General features: G+C 33.1%; 1 protein-coding gene across 2 annotated transcripts in view; it reads left to right on the top strand.

Annotated features, from left to right (window-relative positions):
* The window catches only part of HGF (hepatocyte growth factor), a gene marked incomplete at its 3' end in the record, with an annotated part of 78571 nt that extends 70265 nt beyond the window's left edge, over nucleotides 1-8306 (top strand). For both annotated transcript variants that reach the window (XM_079711784.1, XM_079711785.1), the window contains exons 13-18: nucleotides 1141-1237; nucleotides 3767-3841; nucleotides 4695-4841; nucleotides 5336-5442; nucleotides 5564-5709; nucleotides 8130-8306. In XM_079711784.1, the coding sequence (XP_079567910.1) occupies nucleotides 1141-1237; nucleotides 3767-3841; nucleotides 4695-4841; nucleotides 5336-5442; nucleotides 5564-5709; nucleotides 8130-8306 (749 nt within the window). The remainder of the gene's footprint in view (nucleotides 1-1140; nucleotides 1238-3766; nucleotides 3842-4694; nucleotides 4842-5335; nucleotides 5443-5563; nucleotides 5710-8129) is intronic.
* Between the last annotated feature and the right edge of the window lie 14519 nt (nucleotides 8307-22825).

Raw genomic sequence — 22825 nt, forward strand, 5'->3', positions numbered from 1 at the left:
TTATCATTATATAAACTTCCATCATAAAAATAAAATAATCTATTTTATTTTATTTGAACACTTTTTTTCTGTGTGCATGTGTAAAGGTGTTACAAAGGCAACTGCATACTGAATATCAAAATTCAATGCTCTGTCACAAAATATGTTATATTTAACTTTGAAAAAAGCATGTATATTGCTTTTACCTAATTGGGGGCAGAAGATATCCATTGGACTTTCACCATCCTTTAAATTAAATCAGGATGCTACAGTCAGAAAGAATGAAACCAGAAGGTTGGAAAGTTATGCAGTGTCTTTATCCTGCTCTATCTTTAAAGCTCTTTGCTTGCTCTACGACGCAAAAGATGACACAATCTGAGAAGTTCAGTTAATCCTCAGCTTAAGAAAATCTGTTGGGAGCTGCTTGTATCTGATTTTCACACATTTCTTGGGCTGAAGGAAGTTACTCAAATGTTTTGATTTAAGAGACCACCTGCTGTGTCCCAGGCTGAAGAGCAAATGGAAATCTATTTTAGACCATGGACAAGAGTGGAAAGGATAAGGCAAGGAACACCGAGGAGGGTCAGGAAAAAGTTTACTTCAAAGAATTCTGAATTATATTTTTTGGATATAATGATTTAGACATAATTATGTCGTTTGGATAAAATTTCAATTGATATAACTTTGGTAACATGTTGCAAAATGGTTCTACATTCTTACTATACAAATTCAGGAATAATAAACCAAATATAGTTTTTTTAATTTTCACTTAGGCTATTGCCTTTCGTTGACATTTAGAAATAAGCACTGTAAATAACATTGTTCCATTTTATGTTGAGGTTGTTAAGGGAAATACAATTAATGTTAGACCTGAAGAACTTGTACCTAGTGAGCAAAGCCACTGTCACTATCATGGTAATGCTGTTGACCTTGAGTTGATTAGTTTTTCTGTGTTAACCATCTACTTAGATGAGGATAGCAAACATTTTGGGCCTGATTTGGCACTGTAGTTATGCTATTTACCTTCTTTTGTCCAAAATGTTCTTCTGACACAATTACAGTAGTTACATTTGTGTAGTTACCATTGCACTAAAGAAAGCTGAGAGGCACGGATTATTTCAAAATGTTTTATCAAAATGTTGTGTTTGGTCCTCTTTCTAGATCCTGTAATATCTTGCGCCAAAACAAAACAATTGCGAGTTGTAAATGGAATTCCAACACGAACAAATGTAGGATGGATGGTTAGTCTGAAATACAGGTAATTATTAATAGATACAAATCATACATATCTGGGTTATTTGCAAAAGTTATATTCCCAGCAGTATGGCCATGTGTAGTCGTGCAGGTTGTGCCCTCCACAAGGCACCTGTATGGGGGGGGCACAAGAGGAGACTAATCGCATTCTGCTTGCCAAAAGCCATGGATTTTGCAATTTGTGCCTCCAGAGATGGTGCCATTTTAAATGTTTACAAAGGTCCCATATGTGTTTGCATTGTCCCTGATATGGCACTTCAATTCTCGTAAAGCAAAAGACAACTACACAGAGAACCTACCTATACCTTGATATCACCATATAGTTATAATACTTATGTTATTTATTTCCCAATCTAGTATATTATGAGATTATTTTTAACTTGCCTATGCACAATCATATCAAAAATTTTATATTTGTTTTTAATTTCTGACTTTTTTATTGTCATTCTAATGAAAAATAGCAATAATTTAAAATTCTAGAACATTTCATCATTAAGGAAAAGATTAACAAATTATACTGATAGTTGAACAGTCTTGAAATTATAATATTCAGTGTGGATAAAAAAATTCTTGACATGTCTATTTCTCAATGTTGTAAGAATCAATGCCATGTTCTATGTAAAATTTTTCAAAATATACTATTATACAAAATTAAGATTAGTAATTATGTTGTAAGAATTAAATATTGAAAACAGGAGTTAGCTTAAAACCTGATCATACAACTTTCTATATACTACACATATTATACTGTATGGTAATCAGAATGTTAAAATATCTTTGTCTATATCTATCTGTATTGGAACCTCATCATGCAACATACTCCAAAGTGCACCTGAATTCTAGCCACATTTTCCCTTGTTTTCAAGACAACCCATGTTTCTCTCTCCGAGCCTTTGTGCTGTGGTTCCCACTGTATGTTGTAGCTTTCTTCCTCTGTATTTTATGCCTGGAAAATCTTTCATTCTTTAAATGCCAACTGGAATATCTCCTCTTTTTGGAAACCCTCCCTGTTCCTTTACCTCTAGCCTCCTAGAATAGAGGAAGAAAATCCATTTTTTTAAACCATAACCAAATCACAGTGGCATTAAATTAGAATAGAGACAACTTGAAACTGAAGTTTTTTTTAAATAAGTCAATTCTTAACAAGCATGAAGTTTATATCCTTTGATGTATATATGACTTTAGATACCAGGTAGAAGATGGCCTAAAGTTCTCTTTTAGTGTGTCTTTCTTTCAAGGAGTAACTCATCAATTTTTATAAATATTTATGTTGATAATTGTAGGGTAGCTGTCCTGGGTGTGTAGTACCAAAACAGATTTATGAAACTCACCAGAATATTAAAGCTGATTGTGCAATATGAAGACTTAATGAAGGCTGTAAAACTGGCGAGGGGGGTGTTTTATTTTCTTTATTATAGAAAATGTTCCAAGAATCTACATCTTTGAACTAAGTAGAGAATCTTTGCAAATCTCATTACTCGAGAAAAAAAAAAAAGACAAATGCTTTTCAATTTATTCTTATTTAAAGGAGACTTCCTTTGGAAGTCTCCATCCTTGGAGAAGCAGGTGAAACTGTTTTTCATCAGATCAGAGTAGTATAAACTTTTTTTTAAAAAGTACTTTTCCTTTTAAATGCAAGTTCTTAGTAACAACAGCTGTTTAGCTATTCTTCCAAAACTCACAGAGAGGAATAGAAATTCAAACTCGATATATATTCTTAACCTCCTGTGTGGTACAGACCATAAATAACTGTGGTCTTAGTCTGGGAATCTTATTCTATTGCCCTCTGAAGCACTGAACATCTGTACTCTTTGGAAATGTAAATTGTGAATAGTTGTACTTTTTTCCATGTGTCTGCCAAAAAATAATGGATTTAAGATTTTGGATACATCGAATAAATGTTCTAGTATTTATTATTCTCTACAAATAGTTTATAATTTCCTAGATCTGTCTTGCAAAATTGTTTTGATTTTATAAATAAATGTTATATTGTTGGTCTTAAGCTGAACAAACAAATTACTCAAACTCAGTTATACTCTAAGTTAATATATCAGAACTACATAATGGTAATGAAAGAAGGGAATAGCGCATAAATATTATATATGGTTAGCACCAGATGGTTTTTAGATTTTAAATAAAAACTCAAATTTGCAGTTTTCATAATCAAACACTGAATTTAAAATAGGTCTAATTATCCTATATTTGTAGCACATACTTTTCCTCACAAGGATAGACACACACACACACGTGAACATATGTGTTGGGAATGGATCTTCGTGTGTAGTGACAGGGTTCCTCATACAAAAATAAAGTTGCTTTCATAAAATTGTAATCACATTATGAAAAAAGTTCGAATGCTATAATTATCAAATATCATCCTTCTGATAAAAGGATTACTTGTTTTATTCTAGTTGGGTTAATGTCTACATTTTTCTCTCAATGTGTTTAACAAATGGAGCCATAGGTTTTGCATTAATTGGCAGGCACCCTTTCTGCACAGACGTTACTTGTTTTTCTTTCCTCTTTCTCTTAGAAATAAACATATCTGTGGAGGATCATTGATAAAGGAAAGTTGGATTCTTACTGCAAGACAGTGTTTCCCTTCTCGGTAAAGTATTTCAGAAACCAATATTTGTTTTGAGCATTTAAAAATATGTATGGCTTCCACTTAGCTTTTAGGTTTAGAATGTGTATTCATTTAACAGTGATTCACCAGCATAGGGTGAACAAATTAATTTCTTTTTTTAGATTTAGCTTATAAAATTTACCTTGACTTAATTGATACTTACTTATGGGTACTACTTCTGTTCACCTCTTTCCACGATTGGCACTACTCTCATTTGAGGAAAAATTTTGCTAGAATTATGTTAATAATTTTTACCCCAACCTCCTTCTTGCACTGTATATTTCTAGATATCCTTTTTCTGAATTATCAACAAACTTCTCTCAATCCTCACTTCTTTCTTATGTAGAACCAGCCTCAGAATAATACTGAGAATAATTTTCAATGGAAATTCGCTTAAAGAAAAAATAAGGAGGTAGCATTTGTAAGCTTACTCCTTGATTCCCATTAAGGTCACATTGATTTTTTTAGTATAAATATTCAATCTCTATTAACAAACCAAACACACACATTTGAGATAAAAAAGAAATTTGCAATAAATTTTAACTCATGTAATGTGCTTTACCTGAGAATGTTTCATAAATGACCTACTCTCTAGCAAGAATAAGCAAGTTTTTGAAAAAAATAAAGCCATTTAGAATTTCAGCAATTTAAAGGTTCTTCCTGCTTATATGTTCTTGTAATATTCAGAATCTCCCATAACAAATGTGTTGCTCTTTATTATATTTTAAAGTTTAAATTTAGGTTATTTATCTGCCCTTATAAGCTAATATAACAATATATGTGATTAATATTACATATTTTAAAGTTATATTTTATATTTTAATTTTTTACTTAGAAACAAAGACTTGAAAGATTATGAAGCTTGGCTTGGAATTCATGATGTCCATGGAAGAGGAGATGAGAAACGCAAACAGGTTCTAAATATTACCCAACTGGTATATGGGCCGGAAGGATCAGATCTGGTATTACTGAAGCTTGCTAGGTGAGTTCCTTTAGATAGTTTCATATTTTTAATATAGAATGGAATTGTTGAAGCTTTTTCTTCAACTATGTTCTTATTCTTTCTCTCTCATGTAGATGTATTATAAAAGCATATGTCACATGGTGTGTGTGTGTGTGTGTGTGTGTGTGTGTGTGTGTGTGTGTTTTCAGAGGCTGAGAGAGGGGCATTTTCAAATTTTTCAAAAGTGAATAAATGAAATTGGATCAACAGTATGATCAGCCTGCTCTAAAACCAAAGGTTAGTGAGCAATTATATGATAACTTTAACAGGTAAAATAATGATTAAAAAAATAGCAGTGACCATTTGTTCTTAAATATTTGTAAGTAAATATTCATTTCTCTACTACCTACTCCTAAGCAAAATTGTTTATTCTCTCTAAATGAATCATATTAAACATTCACACTACATTTTAATATGTTAATTTTGTGTTGAATCCAATCAAGGTTACTTACCATTATATTTTCTCTTTTCAGGCCTGCTGTTCTGGATGATTTTGTTAGTACAATTGATTTACCTAATTATGGGTGCACAATTCCTGAAAAAACCACTTGCAGTGTTTATGGCTGGGGCTACACTGGATGTAAGCTATTTTTAGAAAGATAAGGCAATATCATATGTATTTTGTAAAAATATTTTGTATTTGTTTATTTTTCTCACCTTACCCTGTGCTCATTAACTGTACATATTTTGCGCCATTCTAGTGATAAACTCGGACGGTCTATTACGAGTAGCACATCTCTATATTATGGGGAATGAGAAATGCAGCCAATATCATCAAGGGAAAGTGACTCTGAATGAGTCTGAAATATGTGCTGGGGCTGAAAATATTGTATCTGGACCATGCGAGGTAAAAAAGATTTTTACGTAAGGAGTATGTGATGGATAGCATAGTTTCTTGTGTTTATATTTTCTATTTTTCTCAAATGAGAATCATTGTAAACCAACGTGTTCTAAGAGAGAGGAATTGAAAAAGATAACCCTTATTATCCTTGTACATTTTTTAGCTAAATAGTGGAGCAATCCATGTTTCATTAGCAGCAAACTAAGATGACATTTGTCTCTCAAAAAACAAGAAAAGAATACAGTCAAAACTCTAAGAGAAAGATGTTCAAATTAGAAGTATCCAATATGCAGTTTGATACAATAGCTTGCATTTTTCTAATGTTTTTCTAAATGTATCTGATCTTCCCAAATTCTAACTTAACTCTATTAATTTTAGTAAGAGGTACATGCCTGCTTTTAAACTTTTAAATATGTTTTTGGTTAAGCCAGTGTGTGTGTGTGTGTGTGTGTGTGTGTGTGTGTGTGTGTTTAAACAAATTCTATTTAAAAAACCAAAAGGTCAAAGTTTATGATTTTAAGAGCTTGGACGTTTTCATTTGTTAAGCAACTGTTCTTTCCACTTGGCAGTGTTCCTATCCCTGTTTCACATAGACAAGCTGTTAAACTGTTATTTTTGATGTTTTTAAGTTAAAGAATTTTTAAAATTGCATTAAAATAATATGATTAAAAACTGATTATGTGTTTATAACCACTTTCAAATTTGGTGTTTTTTCCAGTAAATCAGTATCACTAAGATTTTCATCACAAATGAAAATCTACTAGGAGAAAGAATGATTTATTTATCTGTTTGTTTACTTATTATTGAGTTCTGTAAACACAAAGTTTTGAGCTAGACCAGATCTTTGAGATATTTAGACAGCTTGCACTTATCCCAGCCCTACCGCCATTACTACTTTGATATCTGCTCTTCAGGAATAGCCTGTAATCTGGTTTGTCATCTATACATTCTTAGATTCCTAACTTTAGCACTGAAAAATTTATCACATAGTTATTTTTATCTATATTTACAATCAATCAAATTGATTCAGCCACTTCTCAAAAATGCACTCATCCTCCAGAATTTTTTTTTTTACATCACTGATATGTGAAACAGGGTAATATAATCATCAAACCAGGGATATCTAGACCTAAAAAAAGAAATCTCCTAAAATCTCATAAACATTTGTATAATAGCAATAGCATCATTTCACATTTAGTGAAAGTCCCTCAAAATCAATTCTCAAAATGAATTGATTTGAAGAGTTCATATCAGTAATCAACTGTGCATTAATTTAAAAACCAGATTAAGACCTGTGGCAGAGTTTATATGAAGTCTCTTTGAATAAACTATTTTCCTTATAGTGCTTTATCTTCTATTTCACCCCCACCTTGATTTTCTCTGTCACAGAATGTTAATAGCTCTCTTCTTTCCACCTGTATTACAGAACTAAATTTTGCAGTAGTTTAGTTTTATCTCATCACATCACTACTGGGGGAAAATTAAGATAGTCGGAAGCACTCTTCTAAATACAAAGATGCCAAAAATTAGTCACTGCAATCCTAGGAAGGCTACATGGCACAAAATAGTGATGCAGCATTTTTTAATGATTATATATAACAATATGTATAAACATATGTATATAAAAATATACACACGAATCATTTTATCAATCTATTCATCTTTCATCTATCTATCACCTATCTATATATGATGATACAACAGTATTACCATACAAGAAATGCCATGAAATCACAGACTACCTTCCACAAAGGGGAAAAAAAATATAAATATAACTATATTAACTACTAAGACTAAGTGGAGAAACATTCCTTCTTTCTGCCTGGAAAAGCAATTTCCACATAGTAAACAGAATTATTTTACCACCTACAAGTTTTTATTTAACTGTTAAAATCATTCTGGGGGCAGGATTGAGGGAAAGGAAAAAAATTAGAAATAAGAGAAAACTTAATGTGGGTTAATCCTTAAAACTGTATGATTACAGGTGAGTTTTTGGATACGTGTATTTTTCTACATTTTCCAAATTTTCTATATTGAACATACTTTGAAAATCAGAAGAAAGTCAAAATAAATATGAAATCTACCTTCTTAAAGAGCTATCAACGGTCACGTGTTAATTAGTCTGCATTCAACAAAGGCAAAAACCACTTCAAAACATGAGTGACTATTTTAGAAAAGACAAGTCATACTTAAATAACTACACATGATAGAACACTTTGAACTTTTGTACTTATCTCAGTCCAAGAGAAAGACAACTAATGGCCTAGTATATCAATTTTATGTCTTCATATTTCAATTGAAGTTATTTTCTTTTTTTGCACATATGTATATTTGAGATATAAATCGATACAGGAAATGTTAATGAATTGTCCATTTTTATTTCTAAAATAATACTTTGTTGTTATTGTTGCATGTCTTCTTCCTAGGGAGATTATGGTGGCCCACTGGTTTGTGAACAACATAAAATGAGAATGGTTCTTGGTGTCATCGTTCCTGGTCGTGGATGTGCCATTCCAAATCGTCCTGGTATTTTTGTCCGAGTGGCATATTATGCAAAATGGATACACAAAATTATATTAACGTATAAGGTACCACAGTCGTAGCTGATGTAACTGTGTCTGAAGCTTCCAATAATACAACTCTCCTTTACATGAAGATTTCAGAGAACATGGAGTTAAAATGTAACTTAAAAAATCCCAAGACAACTACTTGAGTGTCATGTTTGTTAAGATACTCACTAATATTTATGGGTGTTTTCTGTTGTTTTGTTTGTCAGTGTTATTTTGTAAATGTTGAAGTGAATTAAGGTACATGCAAGTGTAGTAACATATCTCCTGAAGATACTTGAATGGATTAAAAAATGCAAAGGTATAACTGCTGGATGCTAAAGATATAATGGAAAAGATCAACTAATCTCTCTCGGCTGCTTTCCAAGGTAGTTTCTCAATAATAAATAAGCCATAAGTTAAACATTATTTCAACCTCACAAAAACAATTTATATCTTGTGTCCTTAAATTGTAACTCTGTATTAAATTATATTACCTTTAATATGCCATACATTATATTTCATTCATTCCTCCTCACCATGTATCTTGTAATACTGGTACATATACTCTTTATAAAAGCATATACCTATACACAAATGCCTGGGTACACATGTGCATGCACTACAGTTCAAATTGTAGTGTATCTAATATAACCCCTAAATGTTCTGAAATTGTGTACTTATAGTTTTTCCTTAAGAAAAATATAAAAAATTCTAAAGACCAGTAGAAATATTAAAGAAAGGTGCAAGATAGAAGTGACTAGATCATCCTCCATCCATAATCTGCAGATGACCTCTACTGGTTGGCATGTGAGGTGTGGTCATGACCTACAAAATTAAATAACACCTAACCTAGGTTCTTACATATATTTATCATCCAAGTTATTTATGTAGTTTCTAATTCTTAAAGGGAAGAGGCTAAAATGTGTATTAGTATTATTTCTTTCCTTCAAATTTAGGGACAATTATTTATGCAAGCTGTTTTTAGATCTTTTTTCCTAAAGTATTTAAAAAATTCTGAGATGACTAATTGAAGTTTAAAAGTGTTTTGGTCTTTAAAATGTATGTAAATATGTTAACTCTAAGACTTGCTGCTGTGATTGGCTTCTATTTCACCTTCTTTAAATTAAAAACAATATTTAAGAGGAAAATTTCCACGTCTCCAAAATTTGTAAACAGCTTTTCATCAAATTATGGATTAAAATATATATTGAAGAAATAAGTCAAAATATTTTTCTCTACCTGGAAGTCTTTTATCCTAATAAAACTTTAGTCAAGTAAAGGAAAAAATGTAAAAGGAAAGGAAAGGAACTAGCTTGTCTAAACTCTGTATTCAGTTATTTTTTAAAGTACAGTTAAATCTGCTGAATGAGATATTTTATCAAAATATCTTCATTTTATCTTTATTTTACACAGATCTTTCCTAATGCATGGGAAATATTCAGATTTTGTATTCTGTATGATAACAACCAAATCATATTTATTGTTGTATTAGTCATGATTAGCTAAAGATCATGTATTTGCCAAGAAATGAAATAACAAAGAGTAAAAGGACAGGTCTGAGTTTTCACAAAATATTCCTGTATAAAAGTTCTCTAAAAATAATTATTTGAATATTTTGAATCTAGTATTTCCATTTCTCTAATTTGTTTCTTTTGGATGGTCTCAATTAAGGCCAGGGATTCAAATGATGCTCTAAAATCTCCATAAGACAATGTTCAATCTTGAGTAAAATGGTTTTAAATTTACTCAAGAGCTTAGTCCACAGAGTATAGGGCAGCAAATCCAGAAATGTTTTTCCAAATTGTGCCATTTTATTTATTTATTTTCTGTAATAAGGTATATGCTGGTATCAAGAAACAGTGAAAGCAAAGAGAGATCCAACAAGTTGCTAGTCCATACCAGCTTATTTGATTGTATTTCTCTCTCCCTTGTGTAGTATACCATTATAATCAACATACAGAAACTTCAAAGGCATATTGTCTAAATATTAAAGTATTTTTCAGTTTCTTCTTGCTAAATGGCAAAATTTGATTGTCACATATTACTGATATTTGTAAAACATTTACTGAATTGTAATTCTTTTAAATACTCACATTTTAAAATATTTATTTTATGTATTTTCCTCTAAATTTCCACAGAGAGATAGGGATGACCTAGATACAAAATGAAGCTAACTTTATAGACATTTTGAACTCAGTGTTTTCCATTTTATTAAAGGGTAAAAACAAGACCACCAATAAACCATCAGACGTGTAAACTTTCTTTGAGAGTTTCCTTTTAATAGGAGGAGATTGATGAAATTGATAATAAAAGCAAGATGAACAAGACCCATGTTATTTTAGGTGGTAGAACAGCAAATAATCATGTCATTTTTCTCTGGTGAAAGATACTATTTCCTGGGCATTCTTTTCTTAATAAACTACAAAAAAAATAAAAAATCCAATTTATCTAAAAATCCATTTCGAGTCATGGAAAAAAGATCTTTTAAATTAGAAGTTTTCAATGTTATTTTTATTTTGGCTGTTTGAATAATGGTTATATGCTGTTATAATTGTGGACATTTTCTTATGTCTACCAGGAATAGTAATGTAAAATTAAAATATTTGTCATAATGCCTCTGCCGTGCAGAAGGGATGATAAACCTTTTGTATACTTCTTTAATTTTATTGTAAAATGTGTAATGACTTTTACCTATCTGCTGTGGGCAGGTCCTCAGTACAATGGTTTATATTGAGTCAATCTCTAGTATTAACAGGCTCTTGCTTGCTATCTAAGTGTTTCAAACTATGGGAAATGTGAGACACTGGAAGGCAAGAAAAATAACAATAATGACATGTGATAGCAAAATTGTATTTCACTTATTCCTGTGAATATTTCTTGTTGGTACCAATGGTACTGTACAAAGTGAATGTTATAGCCACAATATTCTCTTGAAAAAAACACTGTCAAGAAATAAGAAATTGCTGTCAGGAATATTCTTGTTGTTTCTAAACATTTTTTAAAAAGAAATAATGGTTTTGCAATATAGGGATCATGAGGTAAAGAATTTTAGTAAACTCTCATACTAAAAAACTTTTAAACTGACTTGGTCCAAAAAAGAACTACTTTCAATCAATTATATCCCATATTTATAGACAAACTCATTTGAGAAATAGTTATTTTAAATGAGATATAGTCTTTATGTGAATAAATTACTTTTCACAATAAAATCCAATAAGAATTTATCTTTCAACATCCAACTGAATTTTCAGCTAAGAATTTACTAACACACACAAAAAAGTTAAAATTCTCTGGACTCTGTAAATCTTGACAGTGTAATTTTAAGTAGGTTCATTTCCATTTGCACAGAAAGTTTCTGTCCTTAGGAAACTGAAAATGGAATACTGTGGATGTTATGACTGTTTGTCTTGTGTGTAAATAGGAAATAGATAATCTGCCTATTGAGTGGTATAGCTGGATGCTTACCCAAAAGGGGAACACTGTGGTTATGACGTGTATATACATTTTCTGTAGTTAATAAAGTTGTTATTTTTATAACCATGATTATATTATTATTAATAATAATAAAATATTTTATCAAAATGCTCTCTTTTTCTTATTTTAGTTATATACATGGATATATTTGAATCTGCTCTAGGGCCTAATGCAGAAAACAACAACAATGATCTCATTGACAGAAATTACATATACTTTGTTGCAAGAAATGCCATGTAACCTGTCTATAGAACTAAGACAAAAAAAATATTATTCTATTCCAACTTGTATCTATGGTAATATCAGTGGTCTTCAGTAAACTATTAATCTCTATGCACTTCAATTTCTCCCATTGCAAAATATAATTATTCATTCTTCATATTTGCTAGAGTGGTACTATGATATAATTTGCTTATATATAAATATAAATATATATACATACATATATATATATATACACATATAGTGTCATCATGAATGATCATCTGAATTTCTTTACCATATCACTATATATTACAAAGGAATTATAATTCAATTAATCAATTTGGAATATATCTTCAAAATATGCATTAAATTCAGAATATATATGAATCAAATTCACTCATTTCATTCAAATTGGAAGCAAAATTGGAAGAACTAATTATAAACTGATCTAAACAAAAAGAATTCTGTAACACCATTGCCTATTTCAAGTTATATTATACTGCCTCTCCCTCCAAAAGTTGCTTGGGCTTCCCTGGTGGTGCAGTGGTTGAGAGTCCGCCTGCCCATGCAGGGGACTCGGGTTCGTGCCCCAGTCCGGGAAGATCCCACAGGCCACGGAGCGGCTAGGCCCGTGAGCCATGGCCAATGAGGCTGCGTGTCCGGAGCCTGTGCTCCGCAATGGGAGAGGCCACAACAGTGAGAGGCCCGCATACCGCAAAAGAAAAAAAAAAAAAATGTTGCTCTACTAATTTTTCTGGCATAGATACTTATCTCAAGTGATGATTAATGTATCTAATTCTAGAGCCCATTATAAAATACTTAATCTTCTTGATGATTATGGTCCAAGCACAATATATGTACTCAATCTTTTTTGGTGTCAGTAAGAATATTTCAAATGTATATCCTGTTCGATTTTTCTAAATTTTGATTTTTTTACACTCTTTTCTAAAACTCTATTCTATCCTAAACCTATACTGTGCTATACTGTGCTATCTCCCCCATGCTCCCTTACCCACCCCCCCAACCCAGCAACAACATTAATTTTTTCTCTGTATTTATGACTGTTTCTGTTTTATTATGATTGTTCATTTATCTTTCTTTTAGAGTCAACATATAAGTGAAATCATACAGCATTTGTCTTTCTCTATCTGACTTATTTCACTTAGCACAATATCCTCAGGATCTATCCATGTTGTTGCAAAAGGCAAGATTTCATTCCTTTTTTTACAGCTGAGTAATATTCCATGGTATATATTTACAATTTCTTCTTTATCCATTCATCTATCCATAGGCACTTAGGTGGCTTCCATATCTTGTCTATTGTGAATAATGCTATAATGAACATAGGGGTGCATATTTTTTTGAATTAATGTTTTCATTTTATTTGGATATATACCCAGGAGTGGAACTGCTGAATCATACGTTAATTCTGTTTTTAATATTTTGAGGAACCTCCACACTGTTTTCCATGATGGCTGTAAAACCTTACATTCCCACCAACAGTGCATGGGTGTTCCCTTTTATTCACATTCTTGGCAAGTCTTGTTATATATAATCATTTTGAAAATGGACATTTTGACAGGTGTGAGGTAATATCTCAGTGTAGTTTTGATTTGCATTTTCCTGATGATTAGTGATATTGAGCATCTTTTCATGTGCCTGTTGGACGTCTTCTTTGGAAAAATGTCTATTCAGGTCCTCTGCTATTTTTTAATCAGGTTGTTTGTTTTTCTGATGTTGAGTTGAATGAGTTCTCTATATAGTTTGGATTTTAACCCCTTATCAGATATATCATTTCCAAATATCTTCTATTCAGTTGGCCTTTTCATTTTGTTGATAGTTTACTTCACTGTGCCAAAGCCTTTTAGTTTGATGGAGTACCATTTGTTAATTTTTTTTTTTTTTTTTTTTTTTTTTTTTTTTTTTTTTTTTTTTTGTGGTACGCGGGCCTCTCACTGTTGTGGCCTCTCCCGTTGCGGAGCACAGGCTCCGGATGCACAGGCTCAGCAGCCATGGCTCACGGGCCCAGCCGCTCCGCGGCATATGGGATCCTCCCAGACCGGGGCACGAACCCGTATCCCCTGCATCGGCAGGCGGACTCTCAACCACTGCGCCACCAGGGAGGCCCCCATTTGTTAATTTTTGCTTCTGTTTCCCTTGAGGACATATCAAAAAATATTGCTAAGATCCATGTGAAATACACACTGCCTATGTTTTCTTCTAGAAGTTTTATGGTTTCAGGCCTATGCTTAAGTCTTTAATCGATTTTCAGTTTATTTTTGTACATGATGTGAGAAAGTAGTCCAGTTTGATTCTTTGGCATACAGCTGTCCAGTTTATCCAACACCATTTATTGAAGGGGCTGTTCTTGCTTCCTTTGTCATTGATTAATTGATGATATAAGCATAGGTTCATTTCTGGGGTCTCTGTTCTGAACCATTGGTCTATGTGTCTTTTTTTGTGCCAGTACCATACTCTTTTGATCACCATTACTTTGTAGTATAGTTTGAAATCATGCAGGACTGTACCTCCAGCTTTGTTTTACTTTCTCATGATTGTTTTGGCTATTTGGGGTCTTTTGTATTTCCATTCAATTTTAGAATTATTTGTTAATTTTATATCCTGCAACTGTACTGAATTCATTTATTAGTTCAGATAGCTTTTTACTGGTGTCTAAGGGTTTTCAATATCTAGTATCATGTCATCGGCAAATAGTGACAGTTTTACTTCTTTCTGTCCAGTTTGGTTTCCTTTTACTTCTTTTCTTCTCTGATTGCTGTGGCTAGGACTTCCAATATTATGTTGAATAAAAGTGGCAGAAGTGGGCACCCTTATTTTGTTCCTAATCTTAGAAAAAATGTTTGCAGTTTTTCACCATTGAGTGTGATGTTGGCTGTAGGTTTGTCATATATAGACTTTATCATGTTGAGGTATTTCCCTCTACCCATTTCGTTAAGAGTTTTTATCATAAATAAATGTTGAATTTTGGCAAAGTTTTTTCTTCATCTATTGAGATGATCATATGATTTTTATTCTTTAGTTTGTTAATGTGGTATGTCACATTGTCCAATTTGTGGATACTGAACCATCCTTCTATCTCTGTGATAAATCTCACTTGATCATGGTATATAATCTTTTTAATATAGTGTTGAATTCAATTTGCTAATATTTTGTTGAGGATTTTTGCATCTATGTTGATCGGTAATATTGGCCTGTATCTTTTTTTTTTTTTTCTTCTTCATGGTGTCTTTCGTTTTGGTATCAGAGTGGTGCTGGTCATAGAATGATTTCAGAAGTGTTCCTTCCTCTTCAATTTTTGGGAATAGTTTAAGGAGGATAACTATTAATTGCTTAACTGTTTGGTAGACTTCACCTGTGAAGCCATCAGTCCTGGACTTTTTTTTTGTTGGGGATTTGTTTTTTATTACTGATTCAAAGTCATTACTGGTAATTGGTCTCTTCATATTTTCTATTTCTTCTGATTCACTTTTAGGAGATTGTCTGTTTCTGGGAATTTATCCATCTTTTCGAGTTTGTACATTTTATTGGCATATAATTGTTTGTAGTAATCTCTTATAATCTTTCATATTTCTGTGATGTTGATGGTAACTTTTCTTTTTTCATTTCTGATTTTATTGTTTTGTGTCCTCTCTCTGTTTTTCTTGATGAATGTGGCTAAATGTTTATCAGTTTTATTTAACTTTTCAAAGAACCAGTTCTTAGCTTCATTGATCTTTTCTATTGTTTTTAAAGTCTCTATTTCATTTACTTCTGCTCTAATCTTCAGGATTTGTTTCCTTCTACTAACTTTGGGTTTTTTGTTTGTTTGTTTGTTTGTTTGTTTTTTGTGGTACGCGGGCCTCTCACTGTCGTGGCCTCTCCCGTTGCGGAGCATAGGCTCCGGACGTGAAGGCTCAGTGGCCATGGCTCACAGGCCCAGCCGCTCCACGGCATGTGGGATCTTCCCGGACCAGGGCACGAACCCACGTCCCCTGCATCGGCAGGCAGACTCTCAACCACTGCGCCACCAGGGAAGCCCCAACTTTGGGTTTTGTTTGTTCTTTTTCTAGTTGCTTTAGGTGTAAGGTTAGGTTGCTTATTTGAGATTTTTCTTGTTTTCTGAGGTAGGCTGTATCACTATAAAATTCCCCCTTAGAGTTGCTTTTGCTGTGTCTCACAGGTTTTGGATTGTTGTATTTTTGTTTTCATTTTCTCCAGGTATTTTTAAATTTCTTCTTTGGTTTCTTTAGTGATCCATTGGTTATGTAGTAGCATATTGTTTAGCGTCCACATGTTTTTGTGGCTGCTAAACAATATTCATTATTTTCATCTTTCTAGTTTTGATCTTTTCTTTTTCCCTTAGGGAAATTCCTTTAACGTGGTGGTAAAGTCAGTGCTGCTGAATTCTTTTAGCATTTTATTGTCTGTAATCCTCTTTATTTCTCCTTCAAATCTGAATGATAGCTTTGCAGGTACAGTATTCTTGGTTTTAGGTTTTTCCTTTCATCATTTTAAATATATTTTGTCACTCTCTTCTGGCTTGCAAAATTTCTGCATAAAGTCAGCTGATGTATTCTGCTTTGTTTTTAATGTGCAGTCTACCTCCACTCAGTTTAAGCTCCTTGGAGACATCAGCAATTTTTTTTTTTAACATCTATATTGGAGTATAATTGCTTTGCAATGGTGTGTTAGTTTCTGCTTTATAACAAAGTGAATCAGCTATACATATATATATATATATATATATATATATATATATATATATATATATATATATCCCCATATCTCCTCTCTCTTGCATCTCCCTCCCTCCCACCCTCCCTATCTCACCCCTCTAGGTGGTCACAAAGCACCGAACTGATCTCCCTGTGTGGTGAGGCTGCTTCCCACTATCAATCTATTTTACATTTGATAGTATATATAAGTCCATGCCACTCTCTCACTTCATCCCAGCTTACCCTTCCCTCTCATTGTGTCCTCAAGTCCATTCTCCACGTCTGTGTCTTTATTCCTGTCTTGTCCCTAGGTTCTTCAGAACAATTTTTTTTTTTTTAGATTCCATATATATCTGTTAGCATACAGTATTTGTTTTTCTCTTTCTGACTTACTTCACTCTATATGACAGACTCTAGGTCCATCCACCTCACTACAAATAACTCAATTTCATTTCTTTTTATGGCTGAGTAATATTCCATTGTGTATATGTGCCACATCTTCTTTATCCATTCATCTGTTGCTGTACACTTAGGTGTCAGCAATGTCTTGTTATTAATATTTGTATATTCGTTATTTTGCACAGTGCCTACACATAATACCCAATATATATTTTATAATTATTAATATTCTATAATCCATCCTCTTTTTGAGGGCTTATCAGTATTATCCGGAGATTTTGTAGTGTTTGTAAAAATTGTGCAACTCTCACTGAAGGTTAAGAAATTGGGGTTTTTTATTTAACTGCATTATTTAGATTTGAATTAGTAAGTGGGACTATTTAAAAATAGTTTATTGTATTTCACACACTAGAACATACAGCTGGAAAAGAGAGGAATTATTAACTTTAAGAGTTTTTACATTTATTTTGTAAATGTACTTATTAAAATAAAAATGGAAAACTAGATTTTAGTTCGCCAATGGATACAGGTATTTACTTCATACAACCTAATATAATGTTGATTATGTTGGTGAATATTTTACTGTCTGATTTTATTTTATGAAGCCTTGATGTCATAACTTTTAGGGGAAAAGGATTATGTCAATTACTGCAAAAAAATTCTGAGTCAACAATAGTCCACTCAATAATTATGTGCAAATATGCCATCTGCTGTGCATTGAGAAGTTTCACAATATTGTTATTTAATTAGCAAAGGATTTTCATTTGATGAGTTTTCTTAATTGAGACAAATCTACGCAGGTAATATGTTACAATAAAATGAAATGGAGAAAAGGCAGATAAGGATTTTCGTGTTCCTTTTCCATATATTTTTAGCACTTTACAAGATATTGTCTACTTTTCAGATATCTTATTTTTTAGGTGGCTAAAATCCAAATGCAATGACAGTATGGAATATAAGACTATACCCTAATACTTTATTTTCTATAAAAGAATAATAATAAAATATTTAATAAGTGGAAATTTGACATCATAGAATGATAAAAGTTAATTAGTTCTCTTTAAAGTAGAGAAGAGAAGGTGCACATAGGATTTAACATCTTTCTTTGGCTGTTCAGAGTCATTCTGAGAGGAAATAAATGCTTAGATTTTTCTGATTAAGAAAGTAAGAATTTGGGAAAAATAAGATTGATATTTCTGTCAGACAGTTTAGGTATCAGGTAGAACTCCCTAGTTCTGAAGACTATAGAATACAGAAATGAATAAGAAAACTGAGAACCTCTTAACTATGGACATTTCTTAAAATAGGGAATATTTCATCATTGACTTGGGTAAGCTTTACCCAAACTGGTCTGTCATGGACCACCATTCTGCAGGACACTAAAAGCTGTGCTGAGAACAAAGTGTTTGGGGCTTGAATAAGTTTTAGAGATGCTGGGATGCTCTTTTTTTTTTTTTTTTTTTAAGATCTTTAGTGGAGTATAATTGCTTTACACTGACGTGTTAGTTTCTGCTGTATCACAAAGTGAGTCAGCTATACATATACATATATCCCCACATCCCCTCCCTCTTGCGTCTCCCTACCGCCTTCCCTATCCCACCCCTCTAGGTGGACACAAAGCACTGAGCTGATCTCCCTGTGCTATGCGGCTGCTTCCCACTAGCTATCTATTTTACATTTGGTAGTGTATATATGTCCATGCCACTCTCTCACTTTGTCCCAGCTTACCCTTCCCCCTCCCCGTGTCCTCAAGTCCATTCTCTATGCCTGCATCTTTATTTCCGTCTTGCCCCTAGGTTCTTCAGAACCTTTTTTTTTTTTTTAGATTCCATATATGTTAGCATACGGTATTTGTTTTTCATCTAAAGCATTATTCTTTATTATTCTCTTTCCTTCTTAGTCATAATCATTTGTATTTCCTAAATCCACTTGTAAAAACTAAATATAATGAGTCATCCTAAACTTAACAAACACAGAGTATGAGTATAGATTGTCTACATTCACAGTCAATGTCCCATTTTTATTCTCTCTTCTTCTCTATTCCTTTTTTACTTGCTGCCTCCCTCGATTGTATCTTACCTGTGACCCAGCAGGGAAAAACAAAATTCTCAATATCTTAATGTTGCTCTGTAAAATATTACAACCCCCTTCTCACCTTCAAGGGCTTTAGCATCTTCTCCTCTGCCATAAAATACAAGTGAACTTGGCTGGAACTTCAGCAAGACTGCACAACAGGAAAGAACTGAGGTATCAAATGGAGGCACAACTGTCCCCTTGACATCACTACTTGGATGTGCTCTCACCATCTGAACTGAATGAAACCAAAACTAAACACTACTCCCTCTTTTCCCCTCAATCTTCTTTTCAATAAAAGGTGCATCAATATGGTTTGCACAAACTACAGTCCAGAAAGACACTTTTTATCTATTGGCCTACGAATGTCTATATGAACTGTCCTTGACTGTTTAACTCACCTATTACCTCTTTTCCTTTTGTCCACTGTATTTCGGCTATATCAGACTCTTTCATTATGGGAGTAGGCTAAACTCTTTACTTCCTCAAAGTCTATGTATCTGCTATTCTTTCTGCCTGGAATTACCCCCCACCCACCAGTTTTTGCTTGACTAATGCCAACTTCATCCTTCAGCTTAAATGTCACAAATTATCAACCCCGCCCCCCACTCCTGACCCAGTTACACATCTTAAAGTATGGTGCACTTCTATTTCAGAACACTTATCTCAGTTAATTAAATTGTTATTTGCATCGTCTCTCCTACTGGATTGTAAGTTCCATGAGAACATGGGCTAGATTTAAATTCTTCACACGTTTACCTTCAGTACCAGCTAAGTACTACATAATAAATATTTTTTTAAGTCAATGTATCAGTAATTATCTGCTTACAGGATATTTTATTTTTCATTCAGTTCCAAAATACAATCTCTTTATAATTTCTAAATTTTGTTTGCTACGAAAATAGTAACATCTCCAAATTGTTTCAGTTGTAGTGTTGGGGAGGTAGTTTCTACTGGCCTCTGTCATACACTTCTGTTTCATGTCAGCACATATTTATTGTTCACCTACTACGAAAGGGCTAGGTGCTGGGAATACAATAGTGAATATATAAAACTTGGCCTCTACCTTGATTCTAAATATAGGCACGTCTGGGTGATAAGCATAAAACAAGAACCTGAAAGTGTTAACTGAGAAGTGTGAATAACTTCTGGAGCACATGGTAAGATTTCACTGAGCTTTCTGCTCATCTTCCCTCAATCTTTCTATACTGTTGTAGCCTCAAATCCTGCCAATTTGAATATTAGCTTTTTCTATTTCATGAACATTTCCACCATTGCATTACTAATTATTTAACTAAGTTTACAGTTCCTTTTCTTTCATCTTTCCCCTTTTTATTCAGTTTTCCAGGTTCCTAATCTTTTAAATTCTGCCCCCTTTTCCTTACATTCCCAAGACTCTTATGACACTTTCGGTAGACTCAGAGAGGTTTACACATTTATTATCAAGGAAATAATGTAAGTTCTCAAAGGGAGAGCACACTAACAATTTTTAGAGATGAAATTATAAAGGTTTCTTTTGCTAGCGCAAGACTGATAAATGTTTTATCATGATAAGTGTTTAATTATATTTGAAGATGAGCTAATAACAATAAATAATGTTTATTCTGTGCTTTCTATTTGCCAGACTGTTTTATCTCATTTAATCATCATTACGAAGTTATATAGGCAGGTTCTCTATTCATTTTAGAGAAAAGGAAGTGTTCAAGTAACTTGTAATAAGAAGATACTTATGGGCAGATTTTCAACATTAATTCTGCTTGACTCTTTCACTCTAGCCTGTTTAATGTGTATTTAATTTAATTATTTTCCAGCAAAGAAGGGCAAAGGGGGAAACTCTTATTTAAACAAGAAAACGCTGCCATCATCTGGGAACTATATGAGCAAAAAGCTATTCAGGGGTCAAATTGCTTTCCAAGCAGGCCTTGCCCAAAGCTCTGTGAGGCATCAGCTAAAGGAGCATGGCCTCCTCACCTTCAAATATGAATGGCTAAAATATGAGTTGCTTGTAATGCTAATTACGATGGAATTGAAGGTCAGTGGGGTAAGGAGCTAGTTCAGCAGGGGAGGTTTCTTTATCTTTGATGGGGGAGGTGGATATAGCTATTGAGAAAAAAAGTACAACAGCCTTGTGAGATACAAATAGTAGGAACCATAGAGAAACACGTAGTGGTAAGAATTCAAAGGGGCCCCAATGGGAAAAAAAGAACTCAGAATTTATTTTGAAACAAAGAAAAGTAGTAATGGTGCTTGTCCTTTACTGCAGATACCAGAGGGTGTTATATGAAAGAGGGAAAAACCTTCAAAGGAAATTATAATATTTTACAAAGGGCCACTGCAGTCCTGGGAAAAACTTGATTTAGTATTTATTTTTTGCATTATACTCCATGAAACCATAGACTTTGACAGCTGCAAAGGCTGTCAATTTACAGAGAAAAAAAAAAAGAGAAAAGTGTAATTACTTATCTAGGGTCACACATCTAGAGGCAGAGCCTATCCCGGAAACAAAATCTACTCCTTTTTAAAATTCAAAACTTTGGTTTTATTATTTACGTATTTTGAACTGAGGTCATAAAATACATAATACTGAAATTTAGTCAAAACCTCGAAAGAACTACCGTACTTAAAAAGAATTTTAAAAGAAAGGTTAACAAAAACTTAAAATACTGCCCAAGTAAAAGTGACGTCCAATTTACTTTACAGCCTAAAGGGATCTGGCCTAATTCCTGGCAGAGAGGGCCATCCCAGGTAGAGATCTAGAAAACTCCACCACAAGGTGTAAGCCAGGTGGATGTCATCTGGCTTCCTTCCCTAGCTCAGTTTGTGATCTGATCCCATCTCTGACTGGGAAGAAGCCTTCTAAGGACAAGCTGGGGTATTATTATTATTATTATTTTTTTTGGCAAAAAAGGAACTGAAATGCAGAAGAAGCAAAAACACATGCTAACAAGCAGTAGCATAAAATGAAATGACGTGCACAGGACTGTCCTTTCCAACCCCTGGAGAAATAAACCTACTGGGCTAACCAATTCAGAAATTGATAAGAGTTCCTCACCCAGAGATTTTATTTTTTAAAGCAGTTTTTACAAGATTGGCTTTATTTGCAGATTAGAATTGCTTTCAGCTCCTCCTCTAGGGTCAGGGCTGTTCTGTGGTTGTGCAACCTGTTAAGGAGATGAGTTTGAAACTCTAGCTCTAAACTTCCCAAATACAAAGCTATACATCGGGATTAAAGGCTTATTAAAATAGTACTTATAATTCCCAATATTATACACATGATTTATATATTCCTCAGCTACCTTAATTCATCAGTTTGAATTTTCAAACACTGCCTCTATGTACCTCATGAGCATTCTCAGGACATTCACGTCTAAAAACATAACGAAGGTCTACTTTACTGCAGTGATCCTGTCTCGGAAACGTGCAGTCTCTGCTTCATGTAACAGTCCTGTTGGGGGAAGAGGTAGGGTTGGCAAATGTGGCCTCTGGATCATTTCAGGTTTTATCACTTCAGCAAATGGTCAATGATGTCGAGTTAGATAAGCTTGAGTTTTGTGGAGTTCTTTTGGTAATAGTAATGACAAACTGAAAAATGTTGTTTTTATTAACCTCACAATAATGTGCCACACATTTTAGTCAACTGAATTTTTTTTTCATTTTTCTTACAGTGCTATGCACTGTAATGCATAGCATTACATTTTTTTCTGCAAA

Source organism: Hyperoodon ampullatus, assembly GCF_949752795.1.
Source record: "Hyperoodon ampullatus genome assembly, chromosome: 9".
NCBI classification, from domain to species: domain Eukaryota; kingdom Metazoa; phylum Chordata; class Mammalia; order Artiodactyla; family Ziphiidae; genus Hyperoodon; species Hyperoodon ampullatus.